Source organism: Homarus americanus, unplaced genomic scaffold (genome assembly GCF_018991925.1).
Source record: "Homarus americanus isolate GMGI-L3 unplaced genomic scaffold, GMGI_Hamer_2.0 scaffold30535, whole genome shotgun sequence".
Classification (NCBI taxonomy): Eukaryota; Metazoa; Arthropoda; class Malacostraca; order Decapoda; family Nephropidae; genus Homarus; species Homarus americanus.
In genome coordinates, this window is record NW_024732440.1 from 13,847,763 (window position 1) to 13,863,731 (window position 15,969).

Here is a 15,969-nt window from a genome sequence, read left to right on the forward strand (position 1 = left end):
ATTGTTACCACCTTTCCCCTCCATCACCACCATCTTTCCCCACCCCTCCACCACCATACACCCCCGTCAGGCTTGGGCAGCTCCTCTCGTGTATCCCGCGACTTGACCCATTTCCCGAGAGCCCCTTCAAGTGCTCGTCGGCCCGGATGAAGTAGTGGCGCTGACGGGGGAGGGGATGGTCGCCCCGTGATCTCATTCTCAACAGCTCCTCCGTTCTCCTAGTCACAGGCCTGGCATTTGACATTATTAGGGACCTGCCACTCTTTGCCATAAACAGATAAAATGTACCGGGAACTTTCCCCCACACACTCATCATTCTCTCACTTTATGTAACTTGACAGAACCTATGACCCTTCAGGCTTTTACGCCCTTAATGTACGAGTCATAAAGGCAAGTATGAACTTTTCATACTTCCCAGTTGGGCGCTGTAAACGCTTCTGCGCTTCACCTTGCACAGGATGTAAGGGGGTGCCCAATAAACTAGCCCCCTCGGGGGCAAATCTGAATCTGAGCTCCTCCGTTAAATCTCACCTGGAGAACTTGAGACCTTTGACCTAGCAGTATATTCCGTTAAGGTATAATCTGAATGCGGTTTCTTTGTGGTCGTTTTAGCTGTCTTCTTGGCACCCGTAGCTTCCGTGAGTGGGCCATTTATATACAGTCTTACCCCTGCATTACGATGGGGGATTTTACGGACGAACCTTTGAGAATCCAACCTTAAGGGGTCTAAATATGTGCTTTGTGTATTACTGTAAGACGCCGTTACATGGTAGCTCAGCGACATCAGCACAGGGGCGTCATAGCTCCGTGTGTCATAGTTCGGGGAGTGGCATAGCGTAGGGTTGTCATTAGAACCTGACAGATGCTGTGCTGTTATTTTTATCTTTTTCTGTCATAAATGTATAGTGCTTATCAGGAGCCGTCAAGAGAGCTGCAACACACGAAGGGTTCAGCCATGTCGATACTATTATTGTTGTGTTATTCATCTAGGTATTACTGGTTTAACTCCCATGGTGTATTTTGTCGCTGCCTCTGTTATGGTCACGGAGTTGATGAAGGTCTGGCTGCTTGAGCTGATGTAATTCCCTTTAGAGGCCGAACAATGAGTACAAAAGAGTATAATTAGATGATAAAAATAAGTTGTTTTCAGGCGCCCATATAACCTTAAACTTCATTCATATACTGTACGTCACATTAAAAAACAACAACGAGGGAGAAGGTGTTGGCTACTCTTCTCAACTCGGGTACAAAATAGGACTTTTTAATGGAACTCCAGATAGCGTATAGTGTATAGCCTGGCTCGGTATACTTATAAAGTAAAGGGTGTTAAGGGGATATATTGTAGACAGTTGTGGTGGTGGAGAGGTGCAGTGTGGGGAGCGAGGCTATTGATCCGTTTGATTTTTTACTATTTTTCAGATTTCGACTTAATTTACTATTTAAATGGCGGAAGGAGAGGGGGGGGGGGGTTAAGTGACGTGTATTTGTGGACGCCAAAAAGTAGCGAGACGTGTTAGTGTTTAGTAGAGGTATGATGGGTGAGGACAGCTGCGCCTTCCTGTACCCTGGTAGTGGTAGGTTTGGCCAGGAGGGTCCCACAAACACCTCCACTCTCCTACCGAACCCCCTCACCTGTACTGGGGAGTAACAGACATTTAAGTGAATCTTCATTGCTGTGATAATTGGTGATATTTACATGAGGTAGGACTTGTGTACACTTGTAAAAAGTGTTCTTTCTCACCTTCAAATACTTCAGCGACTTGGACTGCTGCAGTTATGGAGGTGTGACTGAACGTCTAAGATAAATCCACGGAAATGTTGTCTCACACTTACTACTGTACGACTTGAACTTTTGAATATCTTAACCAGTTTCTACATGAAGGACACAGCGCATCAATGTATCTATTTCAGACGTGTATAACTTGATTGGTATGCTGTTCAAGAAATGTAATCGCGTTTGTTGCTTAGTATTTTTTATGTATTTATTTATATATTTTTTTGCATTTTGTGGATGAATCTCAAATGTCATGGGGCACTGGTCATGTGATCAGTGTGTGTGTAGTATTAAAGTGTGTTAGTGCGGCGCCTTGCTTGTGTCCGCTATTTGGTCTCGGTCACCTGTTAAACTTGTAGCTGTAGGATGCGTGGGAACGAAGTCTCCTTTATCAGTGAGGCCGTCAGAATAAGTGATAAACTTGTTTTTGGTTGTGAAGGGAACATGACTGGGGTTTTCCGTGTCTGGTGAGGCTCGTGCGCCGCCAGACAACATCGGCCGAGTCCCGAGAAAATTACGGTAATGCTTAACAAGTGAAGAGGCTGCGGGCGAATAGGTCCAGCACCGCAGTATTGGACATTCTTAAACTACTAATACCGATGAACTAAATTAAACTAAACTCTAGTTCATAAATTTCTCTGCAATCATATTAAATAAGTGTTGTAGGAATAATTTGTATTACAGGTAGTCCGGACGTCAGGTGGATCAGTCATAAGCTGTTTAAACTGAGAAAATTCTGCTTCATGGTGTAATAATAATGCAAAATATGGTGTAGTGGAAAGATAATAGGCGGTCTGTGGGTCTAGAAAAAGAACCCTTGGAAGGTTTTTCTTCTCTACAACTCGATTACTACAATCTAAAAATAAACTTTGCCATAGTGAGAAGAAACGTAAAGGTGGGATTGTATATGCTGAAGTACGTTAGTGACGTAGGCATCACTGAAACACACATGAATAACACCTGAAGACCTGGATGACTGTGCTGGTGTGGCGTGCGTTGTTATTTTTACCCCTGCGTGTAGTGTGAGGTGTCGTGAACCCGTGGATGGTAAGACACAGTTCTCCGTCACCACCATACAAGTGTGCCACGGCCTACTAGTCTACTCCAGTTATAATGGACTTGTTTGATCCACGTATAGCCCGAAAATTTACTTCTCTGCCTGGTGGACGAATGTGCTCCACGCATGGCCTACGGGTCTACTCCAGGCATGACCCACGGGCCCTGCTACTCCATATATTGCCCAAATGCTTTCAACTCCTGGACTGGTAAACGAGTATTCTACACGCATGGCCCGCAAGCCTTCTGGTGTGTGTGTGAGGGGCTCCAGAGCTGCGTGTTGTACTTCGTCACACCTGTTGGTTGTTCTCCACCTGATGTAACCCGACTACCCACCAACCTCTGATGTAGTCCACCTCTGCCCCTCACCACCTCCCCGGACACTTCCACGCCCTCACTCCTCCTCCCCAGACACCTCCACGCCCTCACTCCTCCCCAGACACCTCCACGCCCCTCACCTCCTTTCTCGCCTCCCCGGGCACCTCCACACCCCTCACCTCCTCCCGGACAACTCCACGCCCCTCACCTCCTCCCGGACAACTCCGCCCCTCACCTTCTCCCCCGGACACCTCCACGCCCTTCACCACCTCCCCGGACAACTCCACGCCCCTCACCTCCTCCCCGGACACCTCCACGCCCTTCACCTCCTCCCCGGGCACCTCCACGCCCTTCACCACCTCCCCGAACAACTCCGCCCTTCACCTCCTCCCCGGACACCTCCACGCCCTTCACCTCCTCCCTATCTCTCTTGACTTTTATATGAACCCTTTGTTCTTTAATCTGGATTATTCATAATTTTTCTTCCTGTTTCCTTTTTCTGCTCTCTCTCTCTCTCTCTCTCTCTCTCATCACCCCTTCCCTTCTTCATATTTTTCACACATCACCCTCAAACACACTCCTCATTAACAACAGTAAGAGTAAATCGCTGTCATAGGATGAAGGGAGAGTTAATTTCCCCACCCCAAACGCCGCCACCCTGCTATATACAGTACAGTAGTAGGAGCCTGGGAGAGTGGAACATGATCACTGTTTTTGTCATCCCTGCTCACTTTTATTCATTTCATCATGGGGGGGGGGGTAGGTAGGGATGTGTTAGTTGTGAGCTACACATCGCCCCTCCTAGGTTCATGTCTCTTGTCATGAAGGCGGGACGTGTTTGTGTGGGGGCACCTGCTGGGGAGGGTCTCGACTGCTTCTGTTGATGTGACGTACAGGTGCTCTCTCTCTCTCTCTCTCATGGGGGGAGGGAATGGGCGGCATTATACACACCTCTTGCATACCATTTATTGCTTCCTTACAAAGCGTCTTGGCATTTCGCGGGGACTTGAGTCGCTGTGGGGAGGTGACCTTAAACAGAGCCCGCCCGCTTGTGTCTGTGAGAGGAGGCTCAGTGCTAGGCGAGTTGTGTCTGAGAGATGGGTGCACAGCTTGGGTGGTTGTCTGTGAGCTGGGAGGTACAGAGCTTGGTTGATATTGTCTGTGAGCTGGGAGGGTAGAAACAGAACTTAGCTGATTGTTGTGTAGATTGTGTGAAGTAGATTGTGGGGTGTGAATGTGGAGTCACAGCATATTGAATGTTCGGGTGGTGTTTTGGTGTCTGCCAGCTGATGATGGCATTACGTCCCATTTTAGATAGTTGGAGGAATGCTGGTGCCTCTCCCTGTGTCTTGGTTCAGGTCGTCTTTCTCTCTCTCTCTCTCTCTCCTCTCTCTCTCTCTCTCTCTCACAGCCAGCACCACCTCTGTGACCTCTTGTCCTCATGGGCACTCTTGTCTCAAGTGATCTCTCCGACCTCTTGTCCTCGTGATCTCTGTGACCTTTTATCCTCTCGTGATCTCTGTGACCCTTGTCCTCGTGATCTCTGTGACCTCTATCCTCGTGATCTCTCTGTGACCTCGTCCTCGTGATCTCTGCTGACCCCACCTCTTGTCCTCTCGTGATCTCTGTGACCTCTTGTCCTCGTGATCTCTGTAGGCCTCTTATCCTCGTGATCTCTGTGACCTCGTCACCTCGTGATCTCTGTATGACCTCTGTCCTCGTGATCTCTGTGACACTAAAGTCTCGTGATCTCTGTGACCTCTTATCTCATGATCTCTGTGACCTCTTGTCTCGTGATCTCTGTGACCTCTTATCCTCGTGATCTCTCCGACCTCTTGTCCTCGTGATCTCTGTGACCTCTTATCCTCGTGATCTCTTTGACCTCTTATCCTCGTGATCTCTTTGACCTCTTATCCTCGTGGTCTCTGTGACCTCTTATCCTCGTGATCTCTCCGACCTCTTGTCCTCGTGACCTCTGTGACCTTTTATCCTCGTGATCTCTGTGACCTCTTATCCTCGTGATCTCTCCGACCTCTTGTCCTCGTGATCTCTCCGACCTCTTGTCCTCGTGACCTCTGTGACCTTTTATCCTCGTGATCTCTGTGACCTCTTATCCTCGTGATCTCTCCGACCTCTTGTCCTCGTGATCTCTGTGACCTCTTATCCTCGTGATCTCTGTGACCTCTTGTCCTCGTGATCTCTGTGACCTCTTATCCTCGTGATCTCTCCGACCTCTTGTCCTCGTGATCTCTGTGACCTCTTATCCTCGTGATCTCTTTGACCTCTTATCCTCGTGATCTCTTTGACCTCTTATCCTCGTGGTCTCTGTGACCTCTTATCCTCGTGATCTCTCCGACCTCTTGTCCTCGTGACCTCTGTGACCTTTTATCCTCGTGATCTCTGTGACCTCTTATCCTCGTGATCTCTCCGACCTCTTGTCCTCGTGATCTCTCCGACCTCTTGTCCTCGTGACCTCTGTGACCTTTTATCCTCGTGATCTCTGTGACCTCTTATCCTCGTGATCTCTCCGACCTCTTGTCCTCGTGATCTCTGTGACCTCTTATCCTCGTGATCTCTGTGACCTCTTGTCCTCGTGATCTCTGTGACCTCTTATCCTCGTGATCTCTCCGACCTCTTGTCCTCGTGATCTCTGTGACCTCTTATCCTCGTGATCTCTTTGACCTCTTATCCTCGTGATCTCTTTGACCTCTTATCCTCTCTTGTGACTCTCTTACCTCTTGTCCTCGTGACCTCTGTGTATCCTCGTGATCTCTGTGACCTCTTATCCTCGTGATCTCTCCGACCTCTTGTCCTCGTGACCTCTGTGACCTTTTATCCTCGTGATCTCTGTGACCTCTTATCCTCGTGATCTCTGTGACCTTATCCTCGTGATCTCTGTGACCTCTTATCCTCGTGATCTCTGTGACCTTATCCTCGTGATCTCTGTGACCTCTTGTCCTCGTGATCTCTGTGACCTCTTATCCTCGTGATCTCTGTGACCTCTTGTCCTCGTGATCTCTGTGACCTTTTATCCTCGTGATCTCTGTGACCTTTCATCCTCGTGATCTCTGTGACCTCTTATCCTCGTGTCTTGTGTGTCTCAAAGGGTCTTATTAATTATCTTCATATTCACATCTTATATTAGGAAATGTTTTACTCGCTAAATGCAGTACAATTAATTATGGGTAGAGGCCTTTCGTAACATGGGTTTCAATGTATCTTACCCAAAGTTCTAATTAGCTTCATTTCCCACCTGGCGTGAGGTAACTATGGTGTATATGAACGTTGTTTTTTGCTGCCACTGTTGTGTTGGAGGTACAGCAGTGAGAGATTAGTGGGAGTATATTTAGCCAACATACCTCCGCTTCTTGCTCTCTACTACTCTCAGCTCTTCACCTACTGCCGGCGTGCTACACACACACACACACTTTGATCGAGCGGTTTACTGTGCCGCCTCCCACCTGGTGAGCTTGGCGGTTACTTCTGTCAGCCGTACAAGGGAACCACTCACTTCATGTTGCTGTGGTTATTATTGTCACTGTTGATTTTGGTTTTCATAGGATTTTGTCGTGGTTGTATGGAATGCTAAAAGAAATCGTTAAGTTTTGCCTGTAGTTGGTGGGGGAAAATTGTCAATCATTGGGTGTGTGAGGTAGTGCAGGAAGAGGAAGCAAAATATTGTGTGTGGTTAGTAATGGTGATGGTATTAGAGGTAAAAAAAAAATAAAGTTCCCCCTGATTCTTGTATTTTGGTTTGAGATTATTATGTTCAGTTGGCTCATTACAATGGCTGTATAGAGGATAGGGTTGTCTCGTGTTGGATCAATAATATAGAGTATTGGATCATAAGGTGGTTTGGATTATCCTATGGCCTGTTAGAATACCGAGTAGCACTAAAAGAGAATTCGTGTGCTGGGTGTTGGATCTTGAAGTCGAGGTTGGGATCGTACCAGCGAGTGCCAGAAGTCTTGTTTATACGGTTGGTTGCCGGTGCTCTTGGCGAAGACGTTATGGTTGGTCGTGCTCCTGTTGGCTCGTGTCTACCTCGCCTCCTGAGGGCTAGTTCTGCTGCTGTACTATATTTAGCCACACGCGCTAAAAGTGTCTATTTTTGTAAGTCATTCTCCAAAGGTCATAATTATTAGGAGAACCATGAGGTCCAGAGCTTTATAAGGCCACTTGTTGGAAGCCTTTATAAAGTTGATGTGAGATCTGTACAGAGTAAATGAAGTCGGTAAGGGAGATCTTAATAAATCCCCCTCTTATGTCATGTTTATAAAGTTAATTTGGGACTTTATTCTATTGCTCGGGAGATCTTAAGATGTTTTCAGACACCTATAAGACCATTCCTGCGACACCTTACAGATCACTAATCACTGGAGTTCCTTTACTTTGAGACACAACACAACACACGCCCACCAACCTTTTTGTGTGAGGTGCAAGTGTCAACTAGTGGGGGGGGGGGGTATTTTCCTTGATCTTCTCCTTTTTTCTGCTTTTGCTTATAATGATGATCTTCCTTCAGGCGATTCTACTACTGCTGAAGTTCCAACGAAGAAACATAAAAAACTCCTTGAAGGTGACTTTTTTTACAAGAAAGGTTCAAACGATAAGAAAATGATTGTAGCCGACCTCCCAGTCGAGATTCCTCCTCCAGTGGTTGACTTTCTTGTCAAGACACCCATTGTAAATGGAAATCATATCGAGGAACCTGTGGAAGCCCTTATAGAGGACTTCCCTGTCAAGGGAGAGCCAGTTGCTGAACCAGAAGTGGTCGAACCAGTAGCTGCTGAGATCCCCGTCGAGGAACCTTGGGGCGATGACATTGTGGCTAACCTGCGTAGTGGAGGTGAACTTCACTACTGATGCTGCTGCTGCTTCAGTCAGGGCATCTCGTTTCACCCCAGTGCTGCTCAGGTGCCGCACGCAACCATACCCTCACTCAACCCTCTGTGCCTACAACACTCATGCAGATCAACATGTTAATCAAGGATATTTCTCGGTCGAGTAGTTCTTGATGACGGCTATATATATTGTTTTGTAAACAAAGAGGTTGTTTTGGTGCATGGTAGGCGCTTAAGCAGCGAGTGTGGTACCTCTTGTGTTGCTGCTTTTGCCCCAATGCTGTGACTTAGTATGGGGGTTGTTGTGTTCTCTTGTGAGAGTTGCACAGTCCTCGTCTCCTGTGGTGGCATGTCTATTCCATGATTGAACAGGTAGAGAGGAGTGTTATCCAACCTGTTTGAGTGAGAGTGGCTGTCAGGAAGGTGTGTTGGGTGGTGCAGGCAGCCCATGCCCTTCACCCCCAACCCCTTCCTCTCTCCCTCATAACCCTCCCCCCCGGCGAATCTCCCGCATCCCTCCAACTTCACCTTGACCACCACACACTGGTGTTGCCATGGTGAGGATGCCTGCTACTCCCCCTCCACCCCCCTTCCCCCCTTCGAACCCCTTCCCCGCCTCGCTCCAGCCGTCGGCTGTCCGGCCCATGCAGCTTCCACCACTCGCCACCGTCGTTACTACCCCTCCCCTTACCCCGTTGTTTTAAGTGTTTAGTTTTATCAGTTTGGAGGAGCGACGTCGACTTACATAAATGTGTAAGCGTAAATCTTGCACGCATGTCGGGCACAAACTGGATTATGTAACCCAACTCGGCCCGAGCTCCCACAATGCCCCAACACCACGCTGCTTCACGTAACCTCCGTCTGTTGTTGACTCGTAAAAGGAACCTGGATGTTGAACCAACCGCTGAATGTTGGCAGCTGCTGCTGGTGCAACTGGATGAGGTTTGTTATGGGTTGATGTGCCTGTTTGTACCCCCTTGAGACAAAGCTTTGGGCTTCACCTCTACAGTGGTCAGCTTGTTATGAGTTGTTATTTGCATTTGCGTTTTTGAATAGCAAAATCACAGCTTACTATTTGTTGGTTATCACGACGATGATTATGAGTTGGTGCTGCTCTACACACTTGGCTGCTTTTTACGTGATAAGGTTAAGTTTTATCACAGGTAAGAACTAACACAACATGAATCAAGTCTTCTAATCAATTGGCGGCAGGATTTGTTATCTATTTATTTGATTACTGTATTATCATGTCTACGATACTGTTATCTGTATCATTGGACTTATCATGTCTCCAGTTTTATCATTATCACACATCTCGAGGGCCCGGTGCCTCTAGCTCGTGTCATTTCATATTAAAAAAAAAACAGTCGATAAGGATGCTCTTGCGGATTGTATATCGCGATGATATGATATTCATCTTGATAGAACCAGAAGAAACACCTTCCTTAATTTTTAAAACAGTTGTTCATCACTAATAAACAAACCTTGGACGTTGAAGCATCGTGTACAAAACTTAGATCCTTGATGTAACACTTTAAGATGATGGTTTATTTTGATCCAGAGTTTACATGTTAATAGGCTGTTGCTGGTCATCCATTTGTTTTGTGGGGTGGTCTCTCCCCGTGCTGTACCCTCCCTCCCTCCGCCACCTCACCCTCCGTAGCGGTGTTGGCCGGACGCAGGTCGTTAGTGGGTGGTGTCGGCGGTGGTGAGGCGGGAGGAGGGGCTTGCTTCCCTGCCTACACCCAGTGCCGGGTTAAGACTTTCGTAGGCCTTAGGCACCTCCAAGATATGGGGCCCCATTTGACAGCATATTCACTAATAACACAAGCTAGTACCTAATTATAAAATGTGATGTCGAAAGAATAAGATTCAGTGATGTTTGCCATGAATTGAGTAAAAGAAAATGGGTTAGATCAGCTGTTCTTGTACAGTACAGAAATAGTTTTGTTTACAAGAAGCACAGCTAGCTGGTGGACAAATGGAAAAAAAGTACCTCAGTATCAATTTAATAATAACCTGTAGTAAAAGGGGAAGAAAAGTTCTCGTTTTATTTTTCGTAGGCCCCCAATATCTCGTAGGCCCTAGGCACTGTGCCTACTGTGCCTAATGGATAATCCGGGCCTGCCTACACCCACCACCACCTCTACCTGACGGCGCCCCCCCCCCCACTACACCATTAATATTGTTCATCAACAACTTTGTAATTTATGGGGAATAAATACGAATCACTTTAATTATACTTCTAGGGGGATAACTAGGAAGAAGATAAAAAAAATAATGACGATAGTTTTGGTGAGGACCGAGTATTTTTCTGACAATGACAGTGGCACTTTTTGTGATCCCAACACGAATCCGAAATTATATATATCTATATTTTTTTTACGGTATAAAGAGACTTTTGTAGAGTTTTTCAATATATATATATATATATATATATATATATATATATATATATATATATATATATATATATATATAATTTTTTTATTAATTAATTACCTGCGACAACTGTTGGAAGGTCATCTGGTGGATATTAAATCGAGGATCATTTGTTGTTGATGAAAGGTCGCGGTGATACCCTACTCTCTTGTTTGGGTTACTGATGTCTTCGTTACCTGTTGAGGACACCGGTAAGGCTGATGATGATGGTGTCACCTGAGCGAGTTCTCCTCATCGAATTATGTTATGATTAATTTTTTTTTAGATAAATATTCAGTTACTCGTATGAAGAGATATGTGAGGGGGAGGTTGGTGGTGTTGATGGCGGTAGTGGTGGTGATGGGGGTAGTGGTGGTGATGGGGGTAGTGGTGGTGGTGATGGTGGTAATGATGGTAGTGGTGTTGATGGTGGTTGTGGTGGGGTAGGGGTGGTGGTAGTGGTTTTGATGGTGGTAGTGGTGTTGATGGTAATGGTGTTGATGGTTGTAGTGGTGGTGATGGGGGTAGTGGTGGTGATGGCGGCGGTAGTCGTGTTGATGGGGGTAGTGGTGTTGATGGTGGTAGTGGTGGTGATGGTGGTGATGGGGGTAGTGGTGGTGATGGCGGCGGTAGTCGTGTTGATGGGGGTAGTGGCGTTGATGGTGGTAGTGGTGGTGATGGGGTAGTGGTGGTAATGATGGTAGTGGTGTTGATGGTGGTTGTGGTGGTAATGATGGTAGTGGTGTTGATGGTGGTTGTGGTGGTAGTGGTTTTGATGGTGGTAGTGGTGTTGATGGTGGTAGTGGTGTTGATGGTTGTAGTGGTGGTGAATGGTGGTCGTGGAGGATACAGTAGTGGAGGTACTGGGTGAGGCGGCTTTATCCACCAGTTATCAGGGTGGCTGTGCTGCTGCATTATAGACATGACCTTTGTGGGTGGCTATCGTGTGCTGCTGTTCTCCGTTCGCTGCTGCTTCTGCACTGTGCCACCACCATCCCGACTCCACCACTACCACCATCCCGACTCCACCACTACCACCATCCCGACTCCACCACTACCACCATCCCGACTCCACCACTACCACCATTCCTACCCCTCTACCACCACACCACACCACAGTTTCACTTACACACCCCTACCACTGCTCTTGACCAGTAACTTCACCACTAGCAGAAGGTACTACCGATATAACCCGCTACAACACCACCAACACCAGGTTACACTGACAAAACAAACGGGTTCATGCAGACTTGTACCAGGAAAACTGAAGCAATTGCCGGTGTGAGCAACACTCGCCGGCTGCCAGTGTCACGTGCAGTCAGTAGTCGATCATTACTCAGCAGCTGGTTCTTCCACTCTCGCTCTGCTTAATTATGTTGTATTGCATTCAATTTTTTTACGTAGGAGACGTGTGATGAGGCCTGCATCCAAATTATTAAAGGTTCAAATGATAAAATTAGTATTCCTTTTAAAAGAAGACGTTAGAATGCTACTAACGGTTGACTCAAACTAAAATATTGCAATGACATTGAAAATATCAAATTTATACCGAGAAACTGTATATATATATATATATATATATATATATATATATATATATATATATATATATATATATATATATATATATATATATATATATATATATATATATATAATGTGTGTAGTTAAAGCCCACACTGGAGGAATAAAAGACGAAATCTTGGAGCTGGAATTTTACACTCTTCAGCCAATTAACGGATTTCATATTTTTTTCTCCAAATGTGGGCTTTTACTTCATTTACCAGTTGGGCATTTTGTGAGGTGGTAAGTGAACGTATCTAGTTAAGGGAGTGGTAGTCTCTCCACATAACTTAGACGTTTTTATGAACGTTTATATTCTGCTTTAGTCAGTGTTAACAGGGTCGATGTATTCTTACATCTTCACTTAGAAGGATTATTTATCGTAAGAACCTTTGAGAACTGGACCTTGGTTTCCAATAGGAGAGAATATGGTCAAACTGTCAAGTTTATCTGGTAACAGTTGTTGGGAAGTATCGCTATTGGGGGTCAGCTGACCTGCCATCAAGCACACCAGAGGAGGGGGCGAGTTAAAGGGACACATGGAGTATTAGTCAGCTACAGGGAAATTGAGGAAGGGAGAAGGAGGGAATGTGTAGGGAGGCAGGCAGGCAGGGAGGCAGGCAGGTAGGGAGGCAGGCAGGTAGCGGGGGTACCCAGTATGTGGCTCACTGTGGCATCGATCGTAGCCACCGGCACCCGCTTGCTGGGGGAGAGAGGAGAGAGAAGGGGAGAGTCTCTTTGTTGCATTGTTTTCAAGGGTTTTGAATACACAGGGTGGCTTGTGTAAGTTGTGAGGTCGCCTCGTTAACTCGTATCTGGATGTAGTGGTTGAGATGGTGATGGGGGTTGCTGTGGATGGCTAAGGTGTGTGGTGGTGGTAGGGAAGGTGTGTCCGGTGTGGCTAGTGGTGGCGTTGGGTTGGGGAAGATGTGTGGTTGGGCGGGAAGAGGATGATTTTTTTGTGGTGGTGTGGTGGGAGAGGCAGGAAACAACAGGGCTTGGGTTGTGTAATGTAATGGACCAGTACAGTATTGGGCTTATTGTGAGAGGTGAGTGTACGAGCATGTGGGATGGGTCTGGCGGGTTGTGGAGGTCAGCTTGTGTCGATGAGGAGTCGATACTGGGGTGGTTCAGGGAGGGGGTCATCTTCACATTCTCGAAGAATCCGAAGTTCGCCCCAGCTGGTGTTGTACGCACGGACCTACCTGGCTCATTTAAGCATTGGCACTAGGATGGAAGAGGAAATACCCAGCTGATTACATTCAAAACTCCATCCTGATGTGTTCTCTTACCCGAATTTATTAAGGAAAAAATATATATATACTACCTGTATTTGTTTCCCAAGACGCAAGGAAGAGTGGTGTTGGTAATTCACGAGAATGTCTACAGAGGAACATACTTCACATCAACTAGGAACAGTGTAAACATCAAGTACACAATGCCCTAAGAAATTTTGTGGGAGTGTGAAAATTACTTTAAATTAAGTTGACGTTAATTGGTGTTTGGAAGAAGCTCGTGTATCCATTCAGGAGTCAATAGATTATCTCAGCCAAAAAAAAAAAATAACTCCAAAAATATAGATGGGAACTTGACGAACAACTCCTAAGCTCTATCTTCAAATTTTTTTATGTTAGTTTTGAAATAATCTGATGATTTATGGACGCCCTGTATGGTTGGTCGTAATGCTTCATTTGCATTAATCCTGTTAACTCTAAAATCCGATATTCTTAAAAACACAAACACCTGAAGTAGTTATTGGTGGTGTACGTGCCCTCGCACACCGCCACTCATTAACAACATAACAGAAGGACCGGAGAATAACCGTTATTTATTAATCCATTTTGAGGTTCAGATTAACCTTGTAACACTTCCATTTTCAGCACTGATCTTAACTAATTTCACTATCAACCAGCCTGATCTTAACTGAGTGCCTTTCTTTGCCCTCCAAAATTATCTCTCCTTCCCCTCTCTTGTAACACTTGTAGGTAGCAGAGGTGTGATGCTTCCTCTCTTAACTCCAAAAAATAAATTTCTTTATGTAGCTGGTTTCTGTGCATCCATTTTTATAGTTATTGAGATAACTTCTGGTTTCACCATTTGACGCTATCTTCAACGATTTCTCAATTTCTCTTCAGCCAAAATTCTTGCACCATTTCAGAAGTTAAAAATTTTCAAAATCTAATAACTAGTAGAATTTTTCCTTTGAAAAAAAAATTACGTTTCTGGAGTTTAATATTTTCATTCTTATACTAATAAAAAATGTCGTGGGTTTGGTTTGACGACACTTAACGGCTCCAGTGTTTTATACTGACTGGCTGTAGACGGTTCCTTGCGTTCTATCTGCGGCCAATCAGTTCTCTGCACAGAGCCTTAAGTGTATTAAGAATCTAGGTGTGTGTGTGTGTGTGTTTTGTATCACAATTTAACGGGTAAGTGTATGACTAGTATGAACAAGGGGAACTTGTGTCCGTGGATATTAATTCAGGGGAGTTTTGAAAAACCTGTGTGACATCTCGGCGAGTCTTACCGAGTTTACATGAGGTACAGTACTTGGGTTTTTTGATAACTTTATTCTTCACTCCACTGGGTTTAGTGTGGGGGGGGGGGGGATTTGGTGGTGGGTTGTGATAGAAAATTGTGCTGAATGAGTTATGTTAATTGTGTAATTCTGTAATAAGTGTGTGTGTGTTTTAATGACATAGTGTGGTTATGGTGTTGGTGGTATGGTTTGATATAGTGGAAGACAGTGTAGTTGTGGTGGTGGTGGTGAGGGGCGTCACATGGCACCACAGTTGTGTGGCTGAGTTTGTCCAGAGTTTATACATTGTGTACTTGTATGTTTACTTACCATTTATTTCTGTGTCTTGGTTATCTTTTCCTGTATTTCACTTTTATCTTCTTCCTCGGTGCTGTAGAGGTATCTTGTGACCTGTTATCATGAATTAACCTTCATTACTCCCATCATTCTCTCCCCGTCCAAACGTTAACATAAACCCGTATTGTTCAGCTCGTAGTTAACAGTCAGACCCGTAGTCTTTATCACGCATTAAACTTTTTACTTGACGCCTTCCCCTCTGAATACGAACATGTTGAGTACTCGTATCAAATCCCTTATTCTGATGATTAAGACCCGCCCCAAGTATCGTGTGCTGGTGACGAAAAAAAAACCAACAACCCTGTGTTGTGTTGGTGCCCCTGCACACACACCCAGCACCGCCAAGGAAAAAGTGTTTACCTGTTTACCCCGTTATGAAGTAAAGATAACCTTCTCTGTCACGTGGCTCTCTCTTTTTACTCTCTTGTTAATATCCAGCTCTTACGTACTGTCAAACACTCCTGCTTCATCTTGTCTGTCTCTACGTGTGTGCGTGTGTGCTCCTATGAGTTATTTTTTCATTGTAGGTGTTTGTATGCAGGTGCACGTGTGTATGAGGGTGCGTATGGTGAGGTGACTGGCTGCACCATAAGAACTCTAAGGTGCACCTCACCAAGGTTGTTTATCCTCTACAGCTGACCATATACTGCCAGAACACTTCATCCATCCTCCTGACTCGTATAACTTGTTCTACAGTGCAGTAGTTAATGGTCAGCTGTAGATGGTGTGACCCGTTGGTTGAGACTGAGAGGGTAGTGAGAGAGTTTGGGTGTGTGGGGTGGTAGTGGTTGGTGATGGCGGTGTGGCTTTTATTACTACTACTGCTACTACTACTACTACTACTACTGCTGCTGCTGCTGCTACTGATGGTGTAGTGTGAGCCCAACAGCTCTTAACTCTCTGCCTTCTCTTTCCCTCTTCTCGCACGCACACAGGCGCCTGGTTCAACAAAGATCAACTGGACCCTAGAGGTAAGACTCGATACATCACTTGGACCTCTGCCCGTATCAAGCTTCCATGCTTCTTATTATTTGTATTGTTCTGTAAACTAATCATCTTCCATGTCCATTTATAAAAACCCAGTATTTTTTATAACCAAATATCTAGATGTTGAATTA

At 45.6% G+C, this 15,969-nt stretch overlaps 1 protein-coding gene across 3 annotated transcripts in view; it reads left to right on the forward strand.

The window, feature by feature from the left end:
* The window catches only part of LOC121868840 (reticulon-1-A-like), a 54,217-nt gene that overhangs the window by 13,242 nt on the left and 25,006 nt on the right, over positions 1 to 15,969 (forward strand). Inside the window, exon 2 of one of the 3 annotated variants that reach the window (XM_042369820.1) lies at positions 15,787 to 15,822. The exons of 1 other annotated variant lie outside the window; for it this stretch is intronic. In XM_042369820.1, coding sequence (XP_042225754.1) covers positions 15,787 to 15,822 — 36 coding nt within the window. Of the gene's footprint in view, positions 1 to 7,750; positions 7,998 to 15,786; positions 15,823 to 15,969 lie in introns of those variants that run through there. One more of the 3 variants, XM_042369818.1, reaches the window with a different exon arrangement.